The following is a 25,098-nucleotide window of genomic DNA, read 5'->3' on the forward strand; positions in this document are numbered from 1 at the left end:
GCCTATATATATATATATATACGACCAAAGGCTAGAATCCACAAATAAAATAATAATTTGTTTACTTCGAGTTTGTAAAATTGTTTCACAGGTTCATTGCTTTATATCTGCATATGTACTACAAAAACATTTGCAAACATGCAAAAATTGTTGAAGATGTTTCTAAATAAGTTAGCTCACATTTATGACACAAATTAGACAAATTTTGCTCTACCTTTTTTTTTTTTTTAGTTTTATTTTGTAAGGGTCAATGCAAGATCTTACTAAATCTGCATCCTAAAAGTCGTCACCATGATCTTCATTACAGAAACACGTCAGCAGACCGGTGTGTTAACAAATCATACTAATTTAATTTAACTTGGCACAGAAAAGACAGGGCATCTTTTAAATGTGTCTGTAAACAGTCATAAACAAGCATGATAATTACAGTAGAAATCAAAAGGTACTATAAATGACAGATGGATTTTGTACATATTTACCAGAGGGCTTGTCTATCTAAATAATCCAGCCTTGACAGGAAGCTTTCCCAGGCACAGATTAGGCTGTCTGTACAGACCGACGTTCAAGTTAAGTCCTAAGTTGAGCTGTACATGTGTAGGACATTTCTACGCGATGTATATACTACAGGGAGATCGTAACCCAACCGGTTTACTGTAAAACACACTTCAGTGACTTTTCTGCTAAAACTGTTTTGTTGGTTGTTGTGTTTTTTTTTCAGAGAGCTCCTGGGTCTCAATATGTCCTGGGTTCACATTTCAAACTCGTTATATTTTAACAACACAACAGCACATGATATAAATATTCACCTTAATCAGAGGGAACGACGAACCTTTTGAAGTTTTGTGATGCTCAAAGTATGTGGAGAGTGATTGCTGAGAATGAGAAACAAATACACTTTATTGCTGAAAGTATTGGGTCACCCAGCCCAGTCGGTGAGCTCTGATGTTTCAGTCGACTCGTTGCTCATAGGAGTGTTAAACCCAGCATCAAGGCATTGAGACTGCTTCTGCAAACAACTGGGAAATTCACAAGAGTGATGTGACTCCAAACAACTGCAACTCAGGCACAAAATCTGTGTGTATTGTGTTTTTTTCAGGAGTTTGGGTCAACCTCCTAATACCATTTAAATTAATCTTTAATACTCCACCCAAACGAGAGTTTCAGATGGCCAACTTCATAGGAATGGTTTGGAAATGGCAAGATGATTGTTGGGATTCACAAAGCAAGGTATGGAAATACTTAAATTGTGACATAATGGTAAAGCAGATGAGAAAGTAAGAGGGAGGGAGGTGAAAATAAATAGCTTCTTTCTTAGGAAATTTACAAACAAGAAACAAACCAGCCTGGTGTCAGTTACAGAGGACCTGACTCAGAATGAGAAAAAACAAGAACTATTTATGGTGGGGTGTTTGATTACTGGAAAACAAGACAGATGAGTCAATGAGCAGACGAGCTATGGACAGCAGAGAGCCGAGGCACTGAGGGATGGTGCTGGATAAATAGACAGTGAACGCTAATAGAAGGCAAACCAAGGAATAGACAGAAATTCAAAATACAGAGAATCAGGGAAACCAACATAAAAACAAGCGAAATATGCAGAACAGAAAGCATGAAGAATCTGAAAGCTAAAGAATCACAATAAACCCACAAAACCAGAGCAAACCAAAAACAAATTGTGACATCGGTGAATGAGTGTGGTGTGGAAAAATTGGTTACTTCCACCAACATCCAACTTCACAAATAAAGTGAAGTTGCAAAGAGCATGAGCCAGGCCTTCTCCTCCAACATCAGTGTCTGATCTCACTGATGCTCTTTTGAAAGAATGATTTAAAAAATACTGTAAACACACCCCTAAACTTTGAGGAAGGCTTTCCCAGAAAAGTTCGAGCTTTTCCAGCTACAGAGAAAGGGTCAATATCATAACAATCGCTGTGACATAAGCGAGATGCCTCTCAAGTTCATATTTTTAGGTGACAAGTGACTAAATACCTTAGGCAATATAGTGTACTTCTTTACATATTTGTTTTCTAATATTGTTTTCTGTAAAAACCTCTTGAACACCAAAAATAATCAGGCAGCTTCAAGACATGATCATGCATGTGGAAAATACTAAAGCTCTCAAGCACAGAAAATACAATAACAATGTTTCTACAGACGAAACATGATGGGAACAATAAGTGGGCTAGAAATAAACAACACCGCGGCTGTGAACTCTGCTCAAGCGTCCGTGTATGGCAGTATGACAACAATTTGTCACAAATTTCATCATCAAAGGAAAGAAGGCAACACATCTCCAGCTCTGTGTACAAAACAAATGGCTTAAATTAGCTCTCTGCCACGCCATCAAGAGTGGCGGTCCAGCACAGAGGCGCGGAGGTTGGACAAACATTTGGCTTGCTTCACGTGGCAGCATCACTGGGACATGGCGGCTTCGCCGGTCGTTGTAGACGGCGAGCAAAGCAGATGAAATGAAATTTTCAGCCGTCTCGATGACTCTGTCTTGTTGAAACTTAATTAAACATTTCAGTTGTCAGCTTTTCCTTGACTTCACGCCGGGTCCATATAGTACACGTTGGATTGTGCCCAGATCCTGAGACAAAACATCTCTCATCAGTTTTACAAGCTTATACATTGTTTTCACATTTTAACAGAAAGATAGAGCTGCGTAATGCCCACAAGTCATGTAGAAACTCTTACTGTAAACAGGGAAAAACAGGACTGGCTGCTCGACCACTGAATTTTCTCCTCCCACAACTATGCACTGTAAAGACTCAACAGCAACCCACCAAATAAACCTGAACATAAAACTAAAATACATTCATCTTATTACATGTGTATATGCTACCTCTATTTTTCACTTCCACAAAATGCACTTAATCAGATTTTTTTGGAGACATTTGGACATGTTGGATAGACTTCTCACCGTATTTTTGTTCTTTAACAAAACGCTTGTTTGGGAAGGAGCTGCAACACATGGATTTGGGCGCATTGGGCTACTTGTGTTTGGGTCTCCCTCTGCTTTTCGCCTTTTTTTTTTGTCACATTCTTTATTAAGAGCACACACATGGAAACAGACATTCAGGTCCACACGTCTAGATTCCCTTCGGCTACTACAGACACGCACGGACATGTGAAGACGGACACAGGCGTCCAGATGAACAGCGGTGTTGCTCAGTCCTGGCTGTAATGCTACGGTGCTGAGAACGTGAGGTTCTCTGAGCCACAGAGGAGATAAACCCGCTCCCTCCGGTACTGTGCAGCCGCCCCGGCGTGCCCCAAAGCACTGTGCATCGTTTACATCTTTGTCTCTTGAGTTTTAGCAGCGGTCGTCCTCATCTGTGTCACTTAGCAGCTCGCTGTTGTCAGTCGGGCTCCCCTGGACCAAGTGCTTCCGGACATGACCATTGGGAACCTGCCAGGAGTGTCTGAGCTGAGGGGCGGAGCTTATGGCGTTGGCCCGTCCCAGACTGGTGGCCATGGCAGACTCGAAGGTCAGTGTTTCCTGCCTGTCACCTGAATCATCACCGCTGAAGTCCTCATGGAACGGGAGATAGGGCTCTGATATGTAGCGGTGAGGCGACGGGTGGCTTGGTCCTGAAATCTGACCTCCAGATGAACAGTGACCCGCCGACAGGGGTCTGCTCTCCTTCTCAGCCCGCCATGAGGTCTCTGTGGAGCCACCGGCGGCGTCCTGAGGCTGGTACTGCCCTTCAGAGGAGAGGGGAGCAGCAGTGGGAGAGGTTGATGGTTTGCAGACGAGAGGAGAGTATGAGATATAAGGCCGCGGACGAGAAGGCGTCTGAGGCAGCTGGCGGCGGTTACGAGGGGTACTGGACTCTGAGGCCGAGTTTGCTGGGCTTCCTGTCGCTATTTCCTGTAAGAGACATACAAGAGAAGTGGCAGAGAGAGTGCATTCGGCCCTTTTTAGTCTGCTTCAATCAAACTCTAGGTTAATTGCCTATGAAGTTTGATTCGTTTGATTTAGTGTGAATGTGAAATTAGACCCCGATGAGGATCAGAGAAACCAACTTTGGTCCTTCTAAAAAACCTAGTACTTTATTCAGTTTGGTTGAAGTGAACTCTGCGTTTGTGAATGTCAAGCGGACCAGAGACTGCTCCTATAGCGCAGGGCATTCTGGGTAAATACAACTGAAATTCACCTGTGTCTAGCGATACTAGGAAAAATGGGTTGTGGTATCTTGCCAAAAACAAAAGAGAAATCGTACAATCGCTAAAATCTCACACCACTTCATTTTTGTTCACACTTTGTGAAGAAGAAGGAAGTTGTGCTTCAGAGGTTTTTCTGCTGCTTTCTTCTTGGTGTAGCGCCACCACAGGTCAAGTGGGGGGGGGGGAGTTTTTCAAAGGTTTGGTTTGTTTTCTGTTCAGTGAGAAAAATAAAACATATCAGCAGGAAATGTAACAAAAATTGCAATTTTGGTCCTCAATCAAAAAAAAAAAAATATTATTTGTTTTATGTGATGTTGAGAATTGTTAACAGATAAAAAGATTTCTAAATGTCCTGAACAACTGTCACAAATAAAACTGCTGCACCTCACAATACCACAAGTGCAAATTAAGACTTATTATAGAAAAACCTGATGACCACTTATGTCCATTGCATTATAAAAGAACTGTATTGTCCTCCAAATTCCTGCAAAATTAACAATAAATGACCTCTCTAAAAAAAAAAAATATATATATATATATATAAATCAAAAACAAGCTAAGATATGCAAAGATCTCCTTTCTGGGAGTCATCTTCATCATGTGCTCTGGATTCCCACCTGTTTCTGGACGCTGTGCACGCGTCCTTCACTCGGTGAGCGGGACTGCCTCCTCTCGCAGGACGGCTCCCTGCTTCGCTCCTCAGAGTTACAGCGGGACACATCAGGAGACAGCAGGTGGCGCCGCTCTTTTGATCTCCCTCTCTCGTGACTGCTTGTTTCTCTGGGGCTGATTTTGGGACCTGGAAGTGATAGTTCACATTTCACTCAAAATAAATATTTGTACCTTTGAACAGTCATTAATTCAATGTGACTTTCAGCCTCCAGTAATTAATAACACGTTCTTCCTTTCAGGTAAATTTCCAAACGCATAAAAGCGCTGATGTCTATTTATCTATGCATTTTTAACAATAAAAATTAGATTTTTTTTAATATAATGAAAATAATAAACTGAACTTAAAATAATCAATGATCTGGAAGCTAAATCTAATACTTAACATGCATAAACTTTCAATGTTGTGCTTAAAGAGAAAAAATTGACTGAATGTTTTTTGCCAAGGTCATTTCCTTTTTTGTCTGATGTAATTCTTCTGAACAAAAACATCAGAAACATAACATAACATTTTATCTTTGGGAAAAGGTTGAAGTAACCTCTGTAGCTCCTTTGACGAGCTCTGAATGTGCCATCAGGGCTGATTTTCTCCAGAGAGTGTTGCTCCTGCCACAGGCCGTTCACACACTGATCTCCGATGGTGGAGAAGGAGCGCTTCATCAGCCTCCCGTCTTCTGACACCGCAGCCTTCATGCATGTGAAACGACCCAAAGACAGACAAGTAGCCGACAGCAACACCAAACAGTGATATTGTCTTTCTTGTTTCGAAAGCCGCTTCGATTTTGCGGTCAATTATTTCTCGTCAGTGCGGCGGGGCAGTAAATATGAAGGCACTAAATGCAGCTGGGGATTTTATTTGGCCACTGATTTTCACAGCACATATTCGGTCTGCAGTGGATTTAGGACTGAGTGCAGGTGATTACTTTTCATTACCTGTGGATCAACAGCCAGCCTGGGCATGGAGGATGCTCTGATAGATGCAGTGCGCTGCGGTGATTTAATAACCGTTTGGTCCTGCCTGGCCTGCTGCATCAGATGGCTGTACTCCACTACCTCCGGCACCTACACAAACAACACAAAATAGAGTATTTCTTCAGAGGAGTTGCGGAAGCAGCAAAAAAAAAAAATCCCAGCCTCTTTGAGTCTAACCTAATATACGCCGCCGTACAGCAGTGTCCATAAATCTTTATATTGTATTTTGTCACATTACAATCATGTGTTATAGTAGCATATTACAGGTTAGATCAACACAAAGCAGTATTGTGAAGTGGAAAGAAGAGGATACATTTTACAAATAAATATAAAAAAATGTAGCGTTAGTATTTTGCCCTCTTTGATCTTCATTTAAATAAAATCACTTTCAGCCAGGGATACGTTAGCAAAGAATGAAGACGAGTTAGGCTAGAAAACTGTGAACATGTAAAGGTTCAACCTCAACTTTAAGGGACTGTCTCAGCTGAGGCACATCTGAACACCTACCAGTGTATGCAAATGATGATGATGATGGCGGTGGTGGTGGTGATGTGGATGGGGGTACAGGCGGTATGGTGAATGATAGTCTTCATCCTCTTCCTCCATCTTCTCTTCTCTGGAGCGAGGCCGCGGCTGCAGGAACATCTCTTGTGGAGAAATGGGGCTGAGTGCCACAAACCCTCCTCTGGTGCTGATGAGGGTTAAAAAAAAAATAAAAAAAATAAAAATAACAGAGCAGAGGAGCTACCAGAGAACGATACAGGACACATAAAAGATGCTACAGGAATGAAAGCTGAATATTTACAGAGCAGATCCGGCACTGTGTCGGAGAAATGACAGGGACTTGGCATTGCATAGGATTTCTTGAGGAAGAGAGGAAGCATCCATACGCTGAAACATGGGGGCGTGTTTCTAAGAAGAGACAGAAGTACAAGTGGGAAATTAAAATACCTACACCAATGGCAAGATGTAATAAGCAAGCTCATGTCCTTGCTTCATTGATTTGAACTGTGTTTCTTCATTACCGACTAACCTTCCACTCAAAGCTGGGGGGAATTAAAAACATCCACAGCAGAGAGATTCCTTTTTTTGCTCATTTAACAAACGGTGTATATTGTGTGTAATACTAGGGGTTTGGACAGAGCATCAATTATTATTAATTTGCTGTTCTGCTGTAAACTGTGTAGAGTTGCAGCTTCAGTTTCCTCATTTGACCTGATTGGTTCATTCATGTTTGCTTCTCTGTAAACTCCCCCACCCTCCCTGGTAACCTTGTGCTTAATGTAACATGGCCAATAAAAATTGAGGCTAAGGATGAATCAGTGCAGAAAATTACACCAACATCACATTTTATCAGTCTGTGAATTTTGATGTTTTTGCCGTTTTTCTGGCTTCTATCTTGACTATTACTCTTGATAAGAAAAAAAAAAATCTTTGTTTTGTCCTTAACATATTTACAAACATTTTTATTTTAACTTAATTCAGGACAGCCTATAATCTAATTGTTTGTTCTTATTCTCTTTGCCTTTTGATTCTTCACCGCCAGCTTTGTGATGTTTAAAGAGTTTCCTGCATGTACAGCCTGATAACAGGCCACCAAACAGCATCTCGTGAGATCAGGATCACTACAGAACTCTACATTTCTTAATTCTCAGTGAGTTTTTGGTAAATTTACTGTTATGTTTCGGGTCATTGCAATATGTAAGGGTCCAGTTTAGCTTTAGTTTTATTGTCTATGCAGTTTTATTTTCCTTAACCAGCCCCTGATATATTCTGTGATGAAGTTCTGTAAGGCATTCCCAAGCCATGACACTTCCACCTCCATGCCTCACAGTGAGTATGAGTTTTTTCCCTTAGTGTTCTGTATTTGGCTTTATTCTAACTCTAATTATTATTTATTATTTAGACTCTTGCAGGCTGCTGTTAGGGTGAAATTCCACTGAACTGAGTAGGAGAGAAAACCTCCTGTTTCAGCCTCAGAATGTTAGGATATTTTAAGCATGTGCACCTGATGTAGTAAAATTAACAGGAAATCTTGACTAAATTCTGTACGACAGGGTTTTTCACCAGCATTTGGGTCTTTTTTTGTTTATCTTTCTCATGACAAGGTCTGATTTGTGAATCCATGCACTCATTATTCACTTTAACATTTAAAATGTTTTTTTTTTCCCCATCAGCTGTGTCCACATTACAATATAAGATTTACCCAAGATATTTTTTTACAAATGTATAGCTTGTCGAACCTAGCATCTGCAGGAAGTGGACATCAATCATAACATCGGAAAATATAAACACAAATTCACAGAGATGTTCAAACCAAACCTTAGAACAAGATAAAAAAAAAACAAATACTTGTTCCTCCAGTTGCTGGCGCAGCTTCTTGGCTTTGCTCTGCTTGTAATAATCCATGATCATCATGGCAGCATATATCTTTCCTATAGTCATGTCACTGGCTGTGAAAGAGGAAACAGAAACAGTCACACAATAACAATTAGCCATTCAGACAAATGTATTTAGAAGCATGTTTATTTATCCATGAAACAAAAATAAGCTGATGTCTTCTTGACATACAGCTAAGTAGAGGTTACTGTGAGGATTTTTACCTTTGTGAATTGGAACCAGCAGGTCCAGCGACTTCTGGGAGAGGTGAGGCCAGATAACTCCAATTTCCTTCTGCAGATCCAAATCCATTTGATTTCGATCTTCTCCTCCTGACAATGAAAAGGCAGAAACAAAAGCTTAGAGATAAACTCAAGATTTTAAGCTTTATGTGATATTTTATTACACAGGTGTAAGATTATGACCAACCTCTTGCTATTTTGACCTCGAGCGCAGTGCGAATAAGAGCCATGAGAGTGGATGTGAAGTGGACCGTCATGTCATCGTCCACAGGCATGTTCATCAGGACAAGTCTCTGATGGAAACAGAGAGTTTACTCAGTACGTCAATATGGAACAACACACCGCACGGTGTACGATAAATGCAGATTTATTGGTATTTTCTAAAGCTTGCTCTCCTTTATGTAACAAAATGTTCACTTCTTTACAAAGAGAACAATGACTTTTATTTCCCTGTGTAGGAGAAAAATAAAAAAAATCAAAAAAATTTTTACAGGAAAGAAAGTTTTAAGTGTGCATGCACTCTCATATTTAAATACATGCCTTAGGAAATTGGTTGGTGGTAAGAGATTGATAGATTTTATCCCTGACTGGTCTTGATTAGGCAGAAGATAAAAATGTGATCACTTGACTCCACATCCCTGATCTCTAAAACAACAACACTTTCCAGTGTGGAAGTAATTACTGCAATAAGAAGAGTATATAAGTTATTTCTAGTATCAGTTAAGTGTCTAAATATAAAGCTTTAAACAACTGTTATTTATTTTTAGATGATTTAGATAAAAAAAAGTAATTCCCACGTTTTGTAGTGCAAAATAAATAAATAAATAAATAAAAAAGTGAGCTATAATCTGTCTTGTGAAAAAGCAAAAGCTGTGATGCATAAACACCTCAGTATTTGTATATTTTTATTAAGATATAAACTATATAAAACATTAACACTTTCAAAGTAGAAATGTTTTCTTAGAATCAAATAAAATTTGGCTGACTGGAGCTTTGCAAAACTCTTGTAAAATCAGTCAAATTATGATTTTAAGGCAACCAGCGTAAAAGGTCTAAGTGGTCAAATATTTAACATTTAACAAAACTGTCTATTTTCTTAAGATCAATTTGTGAGAAGCATGGTGAGTAATTTGAATTAAATAGCTAAAATTCAATTTTGGTGATTACAACTTTATAGGGCCAGAAAAAGCTAACTGAATAAAACACATGTTGCTGATAATTTATGATTTTATGCTACATCAAACAAAACATTGCTCTTAGAAAGCTACATTATGTTACAAAAAGTATCAAGACAATTTAGAGATAATTTCCTTTTTTCTCTTGTAATTCGTAAAACAAAAATCTAGCTTGTTGCAAGCTTTATTCCATAAAAGAGATAAATCTGCAATTGAGCGTGCACATATATAATCCACACTGGAACACATTGGAACAACAAACAAACCGATGCAACACACGTCCGTTGCCGCATGCACATGCAGACTTGGCAACGCAGGGGGCTGAGGAGTATGCAGGAAAGGCGAGAGGACAGCTGACGATGGCATCAGGCATGTAGATGTTTAGCAACTTTTCTCTTTCATGACCTCAAACTGCCTCAGAGCTAACATGGATAGTCTCTCGTCAGATACCAGCAAACAGAAATGATGTCTTATTTCTCTGCCAAGATGCAAAGCAAACAGGCAAATTATCGCTGATGGACAAATACTTTGACAAGCGAATCTTTGTATTACAATTCACACAAAAGATGCTTTACTTTTCTGATGTCTGACACACAAAATGAAGATTCACTGCGCTTATTTCTGGTGACTGAAATACACGGCAGCACCCTTTCTCTCATGTTTGATCTACCTTATAAGCCACCTTGGAGGGGCATTTCTTGCCCAGGCCTAGAGGTGGCGACATGTTGGTCAACATCTCATACATGTCAGTGTAATGGATACGACCACTGGGGGCGCCAGGTAGCCATGAGGATGTAGATGAGGAAGAAAGGGTTAAAAAAAAAACAGAGGGTGGGAGAGGAAGAGGAGGGAGAAGGGACAGGGATGGTGTTGGAGGGGAAATTTAATAAAAGGGTGGAGCAATCAGAGGAGTGCATTCCCAAAGGATGGTGGAGGAAAGTAGCACAGGAGAGGGTGAAGGGTGGCAAGAGAGGAAGAGGAATGGAGGATATAAAAGAGAAAAATTATTTTAAGGCATCACAAAACACAGAGAGAGCAAAGTAGGATAAATAAACCGGAGTGCATTTTTTCTATGCCAATCACACAGCATAGAAACATAGGAAAGGAGGAGTCCTTCAACAGGATCAGCAAAGAAATGACAGCCTCTCTGGATCTGGTCCAAAAAAAATTACATACTTACCTTCTGTAGCATATGTGGCATTTGGCCGACACATAAACCCCAGATCCAAAAGGTAGAGAGAGACAAAACTCCCTCAGCTTGGATCAAAAGCCAACTTTGGGCGTCTAGTCAAACTAAGACTGTTCCCACTGTGATTCCAAGCAAATGAGGGACATTTTGTGCCTTAGTACCCTGACACTGAAGCACTGTCATTCTTTATCCTGAGTAACACATCCCTGAAGATTGAGCAGGGGGGGTGATAATCAGTGAAGGGATGTGAAAAAAGGAAAAGGAGGAAGTGAGGAAGGATTCCACGTAAAAGAGGCCAAAGGGACGCTTGCTGACATGGGGGAACCAAACCTTGCAAGCCACCCTGTGGGGGCAGTTCTTTCCAAAGCCCAGAGGAGGTGAGATAGTGCGTACAACTTTGTACATCTCCTTATAATGGATCCTACCGCTGGAGAGAGCACACATGTCATTATAGAGAACACAACAAGGATGGAAAAGGCTCTGTTCTTTAAGTTTAAACATAACAACCTGGATAACAAAAACAAAACAAAACAAAAAAAAACATTCACTTTAATTTCTGATTCATATCATTTTACTAAGAGGGAATTTTGGTAGCTGCATAGTTACTTTGATTTAGAGCAATTATCATATTTCACACTCAGAAAATATAGAAAACATAAATAAAGAACAAACTGCTTTTCCATTTTTTTCAAAGCAAATATTTTAAGCTATGATAATAACACTTTTTTGACAGAACATGAGCTTTTAGAGATTGGCCTGGTATAACAGAAAGAGCATTAAATTATGTGGAAGGTGATGCCATGTGTAACTGTCAGAATATATTCTTGAGATATGACAACACAGTAAGTGAGGAATAGAGCACTTTTCCTTCCCCCAAAGTTCTTCCACACAAGGAAACATGGGTGAGATTTGTGAAAGCAAACATGTGGATTATGAAATGATTCAAATTATGAATTTAAGAAGAGGAAAAACCACGGCCAAGCAACAAGGGCACACAGATCGTGCCACTGCTCCGACAGACTGCTCTACTGGAGTCAGCAGCCAGACCATCTGGACCAGTGAGGGTGTCAATTTATGAAAAAATAAACTTTCTCTGCTCGGAAAATGTACTGTTTCGTTAAATTAAACCAACTAGCACTCTACCCAAATGTTCCTCCTTTATGCTCACCCATAAAATTAAGCTGCAGCAGCGACTTGTTTTCTCTCAGTGACTGAGCCAAATGAGCAACAGACTGTGTGGCAGCATTGTGACTTCCCTTCCAACAACATAACATTAACTTGAAGGGAATTTTAGGGACCATCTGGTGCGTAATTGTGAGTAAACTAACTTTACATGGAAATACAATACAAAGCAATATTTACTTACTGACACAGTGCACGTGTAATGTCACAGGCGATTAATTTACCACTACAGTGAATTATAAGGCAGACTAGGTCAGAGAAGGCTTTAAATTCCTGGGCGGGGTGCCAGTATGTTAGGTCTCTAAGGTAATGCTCCTCAGGTAAGTTTTTCCTGCCTTTGTCTTGGTTTGCAACAATAAAACATCGTCACATTCTGGTAACTTTTCTTTGCATGTTGAGCTGCTACGCCCGGTGTTATTTTCTTTAATGCTTTTTGACATATTTCTCGTCTTGGAACATTGAAGGGGTGTAACTTTTCTTTACGAGCAGATCTCAGCTCTTTGGAGATCAGCCAGTATGATGACCAGAAGACACGAGAACCTGACTCAATACTATAATGTCTTGACANCTAAGATATGCAAAGATCTCCTTTCTGGGAGTCATCTTCATCATGTGCTCTGGATTCCCACCTGTTTCTGGACGCTGTGCACGCGTCCTTCACTCGGTGAGCGGGACTGCCTCCTCTCGCAGGACGGCTCCCTGCTTCGCTCCTCAGAGTTACAGCGGGACACATCAGGAGACAGCAGGTGGCGCCGCTCTTTTGATCTCCCTCTCTCGTGACTGCTTGTTTCTCTGGGGCTGATTTTGGGACCTGGAAGTGATAGTTCACATTTCACTCAAAATAAATATTTGTACCTTTGAACAGTCATTAATTCAATGTGACTTTCAGCCTCCAGTAATTAACAACACGTTCTTCCTTTCAGGTAAATTTCCAAACGCATAAAAGCGCTGATGTCTATTTATTTATGCATTTTTAACAATACAAATTAGATTTTTTTTAATATAATGAAAATAATAAACTGAACTTAAAATAATCAATGATCTGGAAGCTAAATCTAATACTTAACATGCATAAACTTTCAATGTTGTGCTTAAAGCTTATGAAACGTAAAAACTATGGTACCAGAGAAAAAATTGACTGAATGTTTTTTGCCAAGGTCATTTCCTTTTTTGTCTGATGTAATTCTTCTGAACAAAAACATCAGAAACATAACATAACATTTTATCTTTGGGAAAAGGTTGAAGTAACCTCTGTAGCTCCTTTGACGAGCTCTGAATGTGCCATCAGGGCTGATTTTCTCCAGAGAGTGTTGCTCCTGCCACAGGCCGTTCACACACTGATCTCCGATGGTGGAGAAGGAGCGCTTCATCAGCCTCCCGTCTTCTGACACCGCAGCCTTCATGCATGTGAAACGACCCAAAGACAGACAAGTAGCCGACAGCAACACCAAACAGTGATATTGTCTTTCTTGTTTCGAAAGCCGCTTCGATTTTGCGGTCAATTATTTCTCGTCAGTGCGGCGGGGCAGTAAATATGAAGGCACTAAATGCAGCTGGGGATTTTATTTGGCCACTGATTTTCACAGCACATATTCGGTCTGCAGTGGATTTAGGACTGAGTGCAGGTGATTACTTTTCATTACCTGTGGATCAACAGCCAGCCTGGGCATGGAGGATGCTCTGATAGATGCAGTGCGCTGCGGTGATTTAATAACCGTTTGGTCCTGCCTGGCCTGCTGCATCAGATGGCTGTACTCCACTACCTCCGGCACCTACACAAACAACACAAAATAGAGTATTTCTTCAGAGGAGTTGCGGAAGCAGCAAAAAAAAAAAATCCCAGCCTCTTTGAGTCTAACCTAATATACGCCGCCGTACAGCAGTGTCCATAAATCTTTATATTGTATTTTGTCACATTACAATCATGTGTTATAGTAGCATATTACAGGACAGATCAACACAAAGCAGTATTGTGAAGTGGAAAGAAGAGGATACATTTTACAAATAAATATAAAAAAATGTAGCGTTAGTATTTTGCCCTCTTTGATCTTCATTTAAATAAAATCACTTTCAGCCAGGGATACGTTAGCAAAGAATGAAGACGAGTTAGGCTAGAAAACTGTGAACATGTAAAGGTTCAACCTCAACTTTAAGGGACTGTCTCAGCTGAGGCACATCTGAACACCTACCAGTGTATGCAAATGATGATGATGATGGCGGTGGTGGTGGTGATGTGGATGGGGGTACAGGCGGTATGGTGAATGATAGTCTTCATCCTCTTCCTCCATCTTCTCTTCTCTGGAGCGAGGCCGCGGCTGCAGGAACATCTCTTGTGGAGAAATGGGGCTGAGTGCCACAAACCCTCCTCTGGTGCTGATGAGGGTTAAAAAAAAAATAAAAAAAATAAAAATAACAGAGCAGAGGAGCTACCAGAGAACGATACAGGACACATAAAAGATGCTACAGGAATGAAAGCTGAATATTTACAGAGCAGATCCGGCACTGTGTCGGAGAAATGACAGGGACTTGGCATTGCATAGGATTTCTTGAGGAAGAGAGGAAGCATCCATACGCTGAAACATGGGGGCGTGTTTCTAAGAAGAGACAGAAGTACAAGTGGGAAATTAAAATACCTACACCAATGGCAAGATGTAATAAGCAAGCTCATGTCCTTGCTTCATTGATTTGAACTGTGTTTCTTCATTACCGACTAACCTTCCACTCAAAGCTGGGGGGAATTAAAAACATCCACAGCAGAGAGATTCCTTTTTTTGCTCATTTAACAAACGGTGTATATTGTGTGTAATACTAGGGGTTTGGACAGAGCATCAATTATTATTAATTTGCTGTTCTGCTGTAAACTGTGTAGAGTTGCAGCTTCAGTTTCCTCATTTGACCTGATTGGTTCATTCATGTTTGCTTCTCTGTAAACTCCCCCACCCTCCCTGGTAACCTTGTGCTTAATGTAACATGGCCAATAAAAATTGAGGCTAAGGATGAATCAGTGCAGAAAATTACACCAACATCACATTTTATCAGTCTGTGAATTTTGATGTTTTTGCCGTTTTTCTGGCTTCTATCTTGACTATTACTCTTGATAAGAAAAAAAAAAATCTTTGTTTTGTCCTTAACATATTTACAAACATTTTTATTTTAACTTAATTCAGGACAGCCTATAATCTAATTGTTTGTTCTTATTCTCTTTGCCTTTTGATTCTTCACCGCCAGCTTTGTGATGTTTAAAGAGTTTCCTGCATGTACAGCCTGATAACAGGCCACCAAACAGCATCTCGTGAGATCAGGATCACTACAGAACTCTACATTTCTTAATTCTCAGTGAGTTTTTGGTAAATTTACTGTTATGTTTCGGGTCATTGCAATATGTAAGGGTCCAGTTTAGCTTTAGTTTTATTGTCTATGCAGTTTTATTTTCCTTAACCAGCCCCTGATATATTCTGTGATGAAGTTCTGTAAGGCATTCCCAAGCCATGACACTTCCACCTCCATGCCTCACAGTGAGTATGAGTTTTTTCCCTTAGTGTTCTGTATTTGGCTTTATTCTAACTCTAATTATTATTTATTATTTAGACTCTTGCAGGCTGCTGTTAGGGTGAAATTCCACTGAACTGAGTAGGAGAGAAAACCTCCTGTTTCAGCCTCAGAATGTTAGGATATTTTAAGCATGTGCACCTGATGTAGTAAAATTAACAGGAAATCTTGACTAAATTCTGTACGACAGGGTTTTTCACCAGCATTTGGGTCTTTTTTTGTTTATCTTTCTCATGACAAGGTCTGATTTGTGAATCCATGCACTCATTATTCACTTTAACATTTAAAATGTTTTTTTTTTCCCCATCAGCTGTGTCCACATTACAATATAAGATTTACCCAAGATATTTTTTTACAAATGTATAGCTTGTCGAACCTAGCATCTGCAGGAAGTGGACATCAATCATAACATCGGAAAATATAAACACAAATTCACAGAGATGTTCAAACCAAACCTTAGAACAAGATAAAAAAAAAACAAATACTTGTTCCTCCAGTTGCTGGCGCAGCTTCTTGGCTTTGCTCTGCTTGTAATAATCCATGATCATCATGGCAGCATATATCTTTCCTATAGTCATGTCACTGGCTGTGAAAGAGGAAACAGAAACAGTCACACAATAACAATTAGCCATTCAGACAAATGTATTTAGAAGCATGTTTATTTATCCATGAAACAAAAATAAGCTGATGTCTTCTTGACATACAGCTAAGTAGAGGTTACTGTGAGGATTTTTACCTTTGTGAATTGGAACCAGCAGGTCCAGCGACTTCTGGGAGAGGTGAGGCCAGATAACTCCAATTTCCTTCTGCAGATCCAAATCCATTTGATTTCGATCTTCTCCTCCTGACAATGAAAAGGCAGAAACAAAAGCTTAGAGATAAACTCAAGATTTTAAGCTTTATGTGATATTTTATTACACAGGTGTAAGATTATGACCAACCTCTTGCTATTTTGACCTCGAGCGCAGTGCGAATAAGAGCCATGAGAGTGGATGTGAAGTGGACCGTCATGTCATCGTCCACAGGCATGTTCATCAGGACAAGTCTCTGATGGAAACAGAGAGTTTACTCAGTACGTCAATATGGAACAACACACCGCACGGTGTACGATAAATGCAGATTTATTGGTATTTTCTAAAGCTTGCTCTCCTTTATGTAACAAAATGTTCACTTCTTTACAAAGAGAACAATGACTTTTATTTCCCTGTGTAGGAGAAAAATAAAAAAAATCAAAAAAATTTTTACAGGAAAGAAAGTTTTAAGTGTGCATGCACTCTCATATTTAAATACATGCCTTAGGAAATTGGTTGGTGGTAAGAGATTGATAGATTTTATCCCTGACTGGTCTTGATTAGGCAGAAGATAAAAATGTGATCACTTGACTCCACATCCCTGATCTCTAAAACAACAACACTTTCCAGTGTGGAAGTAATTACTGCAATAAGAAGAGTATATAAGTTATTTCTAGTATCAGTTAAGTGTCTAAATATAAAGCTTTAAACAACTGTTATTTATTTTTAGATGATTTAGATAAAAAAAAGTAATTCCCACGTTTTGTAGTGCAAAATAAATAAATAAATAAATAAAAAAGTGAGCTATAATCTGTCTTGTGAAAAAGCAAAAGCTGTGATGCATAAACACCTCAGTATTTGTATATTTTTATTAAGATATAAACTATATAAAACATTAACACTTTCAAAGTAGAAATGTTTTCTTAGAATCAAATAAAATTTGGCTGACTGGAGCTTTGCAAAACTCTTGTAAAATCAGTCAAATTATGATTTTAAGGCAACCAGCGTAAAAGGTCTAAGTGGTCAAATATTTAACATTTAACAAAACTGTCTATTTTCTTAAGATCAATTTGTGAGAAGCATGGTGAGTAATTTGAATTAAATAGCTAAAATTCAATTTTGGTGATTACAACTTTATAGGGCCAGAAAAAGCTAACTGAATAAAACACATGTTGCTGATAATTTATGATTTTATGCTACATCAAACAAAACATTGCTCTTAGAAAGCTACATTATGTTACAAAAAGTATCAAGACAATTTAGAGATAATTTCCTTTTTTCTCTTGTAATTCGTAAAACAAAAATCTAGCTTGTTGCAAGCTTTATTCCATAAAAGAGATAAATCTGCAATTGAGCGTGCACATATATAATCCACACTGGAACACATTGGAACAACAAACAAACCGATGCAACACACGTCCGTTGCCGCATGCACATGCAGACTTGGCAACGCAGGGGGCTGAGGAGTATGCAGGAAAGGCGAGAGGACAGCTGACGATGGCATCAGGCATGTAGATGTTTAGCAACTTTTCTCTTTCATGACCTCAAACTGCCTCAGAGCTAACATGGATAGTCTCTCGTCAGATACCAGCAAACAGAAATGATGTCTTATTTCTCTGCCAAGATGCAAAGCAAACAGGCAAATTATCGCTGATGGACAAATACTTTGACAAGCGAATCTTTGTATTACAATTCACACAAAAGATGCTTTACTTTTCTGATGTCTGACACACAAAATGAAGATTCACTGCGCTTATTTCTGGTGACTGAAATACACGGCAGCACCCTTTCTCTCATGTTTGATCTACCTTATAAGCCACCTTGGAGGGGCATTTCTTGCCCAGGCCTAGAGGTGGCGACATGTTGGTCAACATCTCATACATGTCAGTGTAATGGATACGACCACTGGGGGCGCCAGGTAGCCATGAGGATGTAGATGAGGAAGAAAGGGTTAAAAAAAAAACAGAGGGTGGGAGAGGAAGAGGAGGGAGAAGGGACAGGGATGGTGTTGGAGGGGAAATTTAATAAAAGGGTGGAGCAATCAGAGGAGTGCATTCCCAAAGGATGGTGGAGGAAAGTAGCACAGGAGAGGGTGAAGGGTGGCAAGAGAGGAAGAGGAATGGAGGATATAAAAGAGAAAAATTATTTTAAGGCATCACAAAACACAGAGAGAGCAAAGTAGGATAAATAAACCGGAGTGCATTTTTTCTATGCCAATCACACAGCATAGAAACATAGGAAAGGAGGAGTCCTTCAACAGGATCAGCAAAGAAATGACAGCCTCTCTGGATCTGGTCCAAAAAAAATTACATACTTACCTTCTGTAGCATATGTGGCATTTGGCCGACACATAAACCCCAGATCCAAAAGGTAGAGAGAGACAAAACTCCCTCAGCTTGGATCAAAAGCCAACTTTGGGCGTCTAGTCAAACTAAGACTGTTCCCACTGTGATTCCAAGCAAATGAGGGACATTTTGTGCCTTAGTACCCTGACACTGAAGCACTGTCATTCTTTATCCTGAGTAACACATCCCTGAAGATTGAGCAGGGGGGGTGATAATCAGTGAAGGGATGTGAAAAAAGGAAAAGGAGGAAGTGAGGAAGGATTCCACGTAAAAGAGGCCAAAGGGACGCTTGCTGACATGGGGGAACCAAACCTTGCAAGCCACCCTGTGGGGGCAGTTCTTTCCAAAGCCCAGAGGAGGTGAGATAGTGCGTACAACTTTGTACATCTCCTTATAATGGATCCTACCGCTGGAGAGAGCACACATGTCATTATAGAGAACACAACAAGGATGGAAAAGGCTCTGTTCTTTAAGTTTAAACATAACAACCTGGATAACAAAAACAAAACAAAAAAAAACATTCACTTTAATTTCTGATTCATATCATTTTACTAAGAGGGAATTTTGGTAGCTGCATAGTTACTTTGATTTAGAGCAATTATCATATTTCACACTCAGAAAATATAGAAAACATAAATAAAGAACAAACTGCTTTTCCATTTTTTTCAAAGCAAATATTTTAAGCTATGATAATAACACTTTTTTGACAGAACATGAGCTTTTAGAGATTGGCCTGGTATAACAGAAAGAGCATTAAATTATGTGGAAGGTGATGCCATGTGTAACTGTCAGAATATATTCTTGAGATATGACAACACAGTAAGTGAGGAATAGAGCACTTTTCCTTCCCCCAAAGTTCTTCCACACAAGGAAACATGGGTGAGATTTGTGAAAGCAAACATGTGGATTATGAAATGATTCAAATTATGAATTTAAGAAGAGGAAAAACCACGGCCAAGCAACAAGGGCACACAGATCGTGCCACTGCTCCGACAGACTGCTCTACTGGAGTCAGCAGCCAGACCATCTGGACCAGTCAGGGTGTCAATTTATGGAAAAATAAACTTTCTCTGCTCGGAAAATGTACTGTTTCGTTAAATTAAACCAACTAGCACTCTACCCAAATGTTCCTCCTTTATGCTCACCCATAAAATTAAGCTGCAGCAGCGACTTGTTTTCTCTCAGTGACTGAGCCAAATGAGCAACAGACTGTGTGGCAGCATTGTGACTTCCCTTCCAACAACATAACATTAACTTGAAGGGAATTTTAGGGACCATCTGGTGCGTAATTGTGAGTAAACTAACTTTACATGGAAATACAATACAAAGCAATATTTACTTACTGACACAGTGCACGTGTAATGTCAGGCGATTAATTTTCCACTACAGTGAATTATAAGGCAGACTAGGTCAGAGAAGGCTTTAAATTCCTGGGCGGGGTGCCAGTATGTTAGGTCTCTAAGGTAATGCTCCTCAGGTAAGTTTTTCCTGCCTTTGTCTTGGTTTGCAACAATAAAACATCGTCACATTCTGGTAACTTTTCTTTGCATGTTGAGCTGCTACGCCCGGTGTTATTTTCTTTAATGCTTTTTGACATATTTCTCATCTTGGAACATTGAAGGGGTGTAACTTTTCTTTACGAGCAGATCTCAGCTCTTTGGAGATCAGCCAGTATGATGACCAGAAGACACGAGAACCTGACTCAATACTATAATGTCTTGACACTTCCCTCCAGTCCTCTTTAAAAGTAAGATATTTGGCTAAATAGTCATTTAAAGAACTTCAGTGTAATGCACACTAATGCGTTTAGTTGTGAAAGAACAGCTTCACACATCCTGAGACGACAAACAGCTGATCCTGCTGTCGAGGATGTACACTGTCTTCAGGACAACAAATAAAGAAAACAAGAGAGATTGTATAAACCTTCACTGCTCTACTGCACCATTACGGCAGATTATTTCACCTTTAATTTGGGAAAATGTCTTGAATAATCTGCCAGTGGAACTAAAACGTTTTCTTTGATATTAAGGAATTATTTACATAAAACAAGCTCCTGTATTTTGTAAGTTCATTTTGTCTTATTTCAAGTGTAACGAGATATTTGCACTGAAAACTCGACCAAAAATACTTTGTTAAGTTTTTGAGTTTTCGCTGTGGACTTTGCTCATATTCCAGCATGTTGCTGAGCACAGCCCAATATTTGTTATCGATACTTCTGACTTTCAGTGGGAACAATTCAAACATTTTGATGACTCATTCAGGGGCATTTTGTATCCAATTAAATTATTTCTTGCAAATAAAATATGAGCAAAGCTGATTAGGAGTAGAACTGGAGATATTGAGAAAGACTCAGTTTGTAGGAGAAGAGAGGTTTCTGTAACTTCTGTTCTTTCAGGAAATGTGGAAATAAAGTAGTAGTCATGTAGTACGCCCCTGTGACTATCAACGCACTGCTTACGGAGTTAAGTTTTACAGGAATGAATAAAATGTTTTTGAATAACTTCATCGTTTCTCTAACACATGAGAATGACTCCACGATTCTTAAGTGCAATCCTTTTTGTGAAATCTACTTATTTTTGATTAGGACATTTGATTAATTTCTTAGCAGTTATATCATCTTGTTCAAATAACCTCTAGAAATATTAGAAAATGTATTTCAAAAACTCAAAATAGCTTCTTTTTTTTTCTAGCCCTTTTTCCGTTTAGAAAAACGAGGAGAGTTTAGAAAGAATAAGAACGTTTCATCCTCATTAAATTGAAACTGCTATAGTTGGTTGTCTTGCTTGAAGTTTCCAAAATCCACTTCCAGGGATTTGGTTGTTGTTCGTTTGCTCTTTCTGTCTTTGCCACAAAGCAGATTGGTCAGAGCTTTTCCACCATAATGGTTTGTTTTTCTGTGGCCATCGTTTACACTGTTGATTAGAGAGTTTTGGGAAGCAAGTGCTTGTTTCAGAACAACTTGTGAGCAGTAAATATGATTTATCCATGCTTCATACACAGCACTGTAAATTACAAGTTGACACCAATAATGTAATTCCTTTTTAACATTTGGAGAGGCTGAAAAAGTTATAGATAAACTGTCTACTCTAAGTTATCGCTACTAAAAATGGTAAATGGTCTACCACACAAACAATTTTTCCACTTGAAGTTTTGTACTCCTGAATTTAGATGTAAATAACATTAAAATCTGATTACTTGTATCAGATGGGAGATGAGGAATTTCCTTTAGACCATAAGTATATTTAATTCACATTTTTTAGAGGGTCTGCACAAACTGGGATCAAACATGTAAATAGTGCAAACTGACCTGGCCGCTCGATCGTATTCCCCCCAGATTCGGACAAACTCGTCCAGGTGGTGTGGACCCAGGATGGACGAGTCTCTCGTGAGATACTCAAAGTTATCCATGATCACAGCCACGAACAAGTTCAGCATCTAGACGGAACAGGAGAAGATTAGAAACTCAAAAGTTTTCTGGCTGCCTCCACCCAAAACAACATACAAACATCTCGACTTACCAAAAAAGAGCTGAAAAAGATGAAGGAGACAAAGTAGAAGTAGGCAAAGTCTGAGCCGCAGCCCTCCTTCTGGTCCGTCGTCAGGGCTGCAGGGGGAAGCGAGGGGTCCGTTTCACACTGCTTCCCCCCCAGACACGACAGCATGATCTCCTGCCACGACTCCCCCGTTGCACTCCTGGTTACACAAAATCACAAAATACGAGGAGCCGTTTAGGTCCCACTGTGTAAATCACAGATTGATCAACGTTATCGCGTCTGCCATCTGGAAAGTTCAACCCAAACATCAAGGAAGATCCACATTATAGCTATGATTCTAAATGTCAGGCTTGCAGTAGGTTTTAAAGTGGTGCTTTAATGTTTGGATTTTTCTTTTTTTTTACATTTTGTAAAAATTTGCCTATAAAATGATGACATAGGAGCCGAGCACAACGGTATCTCTGGCATCATGTTTCGGAGTTATTCTGGTCAATATGATTCTCACATCAAAGCTGTGAATCGATCTGATGTGTTCACACACATTTTCTCTCCTTGGTCGTCACTGGAAATGCTGCTGTGATGCTTGGAGCATTGCATTTCACAGAGGGTGAATTATCAAGAATAAAAAGTTTAATGGATATTTTTATGACCACAGAACAATTGACAAACTTAGAGCTACAATTATTCAAATAACATTTGTATTGTCATGTTTGATGAGCGTTACATTTTTTTATTTTATTTTATTTTGTATGAATCATACAAATGGATAAAAATGGACTTTGAGGTAAAGTTTTTGAAGTACAAGAAAACACCTGACTGAATTTCTTTTGCTCACCTTTTTTTTTTACTAGAATGTCATCGCAATTTTATTTTTTATTCATCTGTTTTAATTTTAATCTAATGTAATTCTATTTTGTTTTATTTTATACCTTAAATTTTCTGGCCATGATTAAGCCAAATCAGTACCATAGCTAATAATGGGTGCCTTTCTAACACCTGTTGGGTGGCATTATAAACATGATCGATACATCAGATTTCCTTACACTGTGGGTGGGAAAACCTTATTTTACATCACTGTGGATGTCAGAAATTGTGACATCCAACAGCGTCATAAATTATGACATCCATTATGACATCCTTGGTGAAATTGCATTTTCCCCCTCTTTTCTCCATGGTTGCTGTTATTAATTATAAAGTAACGCTGATCAGCATCACTTAAATTAAGGCACTTTGCATTGACCAGTTATGGTTGAATGTGGGTCGGACCTGAGGCGGGCCCTTGTGTGCAAACATTGAGGCTCTGCTGTGACCTATAAAGGAATTACTTGCATGAATTCATAAATCTGGATTTCAGGTTTACACACACTTTTGACATAGACCCTACATAATGTTTTACAAATGAGAGCCCTGCTTTAATACAAATGCAACATAAGGGCTCAGAATAATGATTATTCAGATTAATTTCCCCCCAAAAAACTTTCATAAAATAAAAGTTTCGTACCTGAACAGGAGCATCAGGGCACCTAAGAAGGTTTTAAAGTTGTTGTGTTGGTTAATGTGAGTCTCTTCATTCAGTTTAATGTTCCCAAACACCTGGTTTAAACATAAACACACAAAAGACAAGGAGATCATTGAAATTCAGGAGATGTTATATAAACTCTCCCATTTTACTTTAGCATGAAATTGTGATTCGTTGGCAGACATTCGATAAAGCCTGTTTACTTCTGACCTGCATGCCAATGATGGCGTAGATGAAGAAGAGCATTGCAATGAGCAGGCAGACATAAGGCAGCGCCTTGAAGGACTGAACAAAAGTCCAGAGGAGGATGCGGATGGTGTAACCCTGCCTCAGCAGCTTGATCAGACGAGCGGCTCGAAACAGCTTCAAGAAACTCATGTTGAACGTGTCAATCCTCTGGCAGCGGCGCAAAGGAAAGAGGAGACAACCTGTTATCAGCACAAACACGACATGTATCTGACTCTTAAACTACAAGGCATAATGAGGTCACCTGCAAGTCAACCACAATCTCAGTTATGCTGCCCAAGACGGTGATGAAGTCAAAAATGTTCCAAGTGTCTCGGAAGTAGTTCTTTCGAAACAGAAATCAAGGCGATGAGGCTTTTGCACAGAAAGCTTCATGAATTTTACGTCAGGCTACACTGTCGTTCTTTTCTCTCACCAGAAAACCAAAAGCCAGGATCTTCAGAACGCACTCGATCGAGAAGAGCACAGTAAAAGCTGTGTTTAGATGCTTCAGGAAGGCGTCGTATGCAGGCGGGGCAGAGTAATACTGCAAACACACAAGAAAAGACAGAGGTCTTAATCTATAATTCAAGTCTTGTTTGTACAACAAAGAAGACAAAGCTGGAGTATTCCCAAGCCAATTCACCGCAGGTCAACGTTCCCACTGATATCTGGGTGAACTCCAGCCATGCACCCTGCAGATCTACAGTTTGATGGAAGATTCCTCCAGACCCATAAATAGCGCCTATGTCTCTGCACCTCTCATCTGAGGCGCTATAAAAGGAGTCATTCCTCCGGGGGCCGGCAGCCACAGTTAATGAGGTCATGTTAAATAGCAGCGCCTGGACATTATAGATCAATATTTAATAGAGGCTGAGTCACGGAGCGTTTGTCTGTCTGTGTGTCTGAGGGGCTCAGGAAAAGGCCAGAGCAGGAAATAAATACTGATGAGGGAAGTGTGGGAGTAAACATCAGTCAGCCGGTCCAAATGCAATTATCGCAATGTGCTGAGGTGATACTCTGACACCAAAACATACAAGTTTGTCGATTTTCTGGAAACCTAAGTGCCAACCGTGGGAAGTTTATTGTAAGGAGTCGGGACAGAAAGAGAAAAGAATAAGACGTCCCTTCATGTATTGCCAAAGCTGTGTTCTGATTTAATTAAAAAAATGGAATAAAATAACTCTGTTCTTTGAT

The 25,098-nt window shown here is 39.5% G+C and overlaps 2 protein-coding genes across 5 annotated transcripts in view; both read right to left on the reverse strand.

Annotated features, from left to right (window-relative positions):
* Positions 1-706: 706 nt before the first annotated feature.
* Positions 707-20,685, reverse strand: LOC103138483 (voltage-dependent R-type calcium channel subunit alpha-1E-like). 2 transcript variants are annotated; one of them, XM_007552682.2, is made up of 11 exons: positions 20,389-20,685; positions 11,127-12,546; positions 8,620-8,725; positions 8,415-8,522; positions 8,164-8,264; positions 6,617-6,723; positions 6,319-6,502; positions 5,773-5,901; positions 5,379-5,526; positions 4,788-4,969; positions 707-3,874 (listed from the first exon to the last, which is right to left on the reverse strand). In XM_007552682.2, exons 2-11 carry the CDS (start codon positions 11,295-11,297, stop codon positions 3,317-3,319), a joined length of 1,794 nt encoding a protein of 597 aa, XP_007552744.1. In that variant the 5' UTR covers positions 11,298-12,546; positions 20,389-20,685; the 3' UTR covers positions 707-3,316. The 2 variants fall into 2 exon arrangements, with proteins under 2 accessions (XP_007552744.1, XP_007552745.1); XM_007552683.2 differs by having other exon boundaries at positions 10,278-12,546; positions 20,389-20,684.
* cacna1ea (calcium channel, voltage-dependent, R type, alpha 1E subunit a) overlaps positions 12,563-25,098 on the reverse strand; it is a 98,747-nt gene continuing 86,211 nt past the window's right edge. For 2 of the 3 annotated variants that reach the window (XM_016671809.1, XM_016671808.1), the window contains exons 33-47: positions 24,338-24,448; positions 24,167-24,247; positions 23,887-24,072; positions 23,659-23,750; positions 22,182-22,356; positions 21,971-22,098; positions 18,127-18,223; positions 16,469-16,574; positions 16,264-16,371; positions 16,013-16,113; positions 14,466-14,572; positions 14,168-14,351; positions 13,622-13,750; positions 13,228-13,375; positions 12,563-12,789 (exon numbers count right to left, since the gene is read on the reverse strand). In XM_016671809.1, the coding sequence (XP_016527295.1) occupies positions 12,587-12,789; positions 13,228-13,375; positions 13,622-13,750; positions 14,168-14,351; positions 14,466-14,572; positions 16,013-16,113; positions 16,264-16,371; positions 16,469-16,574; positions 18,127-18,223; positions 21,971-22,098; positions 22,182-22,356; positions 23,659-23,750; positions 23,887-24,072; positions 24,167-24,247; positions 24,338-24,448 (1,956 nt within the window). In that variant the 3' untranslated portion in view covers positions 12,563-12,586. Of the gene's footprint in view, positions 12,790-13,227; positions 13,376-13,621; positions 13,751-14,167; positions 14,352-14,465; positions 14,573-16,012; positions 16,114-16,263; positions 16,372-16,468; positions 16,575-18,126; positions 18,224-18,975; positions 19,073-21,970; positions 22,099-22,181; positions 22,357-23,658; positions 23,751-23,886; positions 24,073-24,166; positions 24,248-24,337; positions 24,449-25,098 lie in introns of all 3 variants that reach the window. The other variant, XM_007552798.2, reaches the window with a different exon arrangement.

The sequence above is a fragment of the Poecilia formosa genome, unplaced genomic scaffold (genome assembly GCF_000485575.1).
Source record: "Poecilia formosa unplaced genomic scaffold, Poecilia_formosa-5.1.2 Scaffold52, whole genome shotgun sequence".
NCBI classification, from domain to species: Eukaryota; Metazoa; Chordata; class Actinopteri; order Cyprinodontiformes; family Poeciliidae; genus Poecilia; species Poecilia formosa.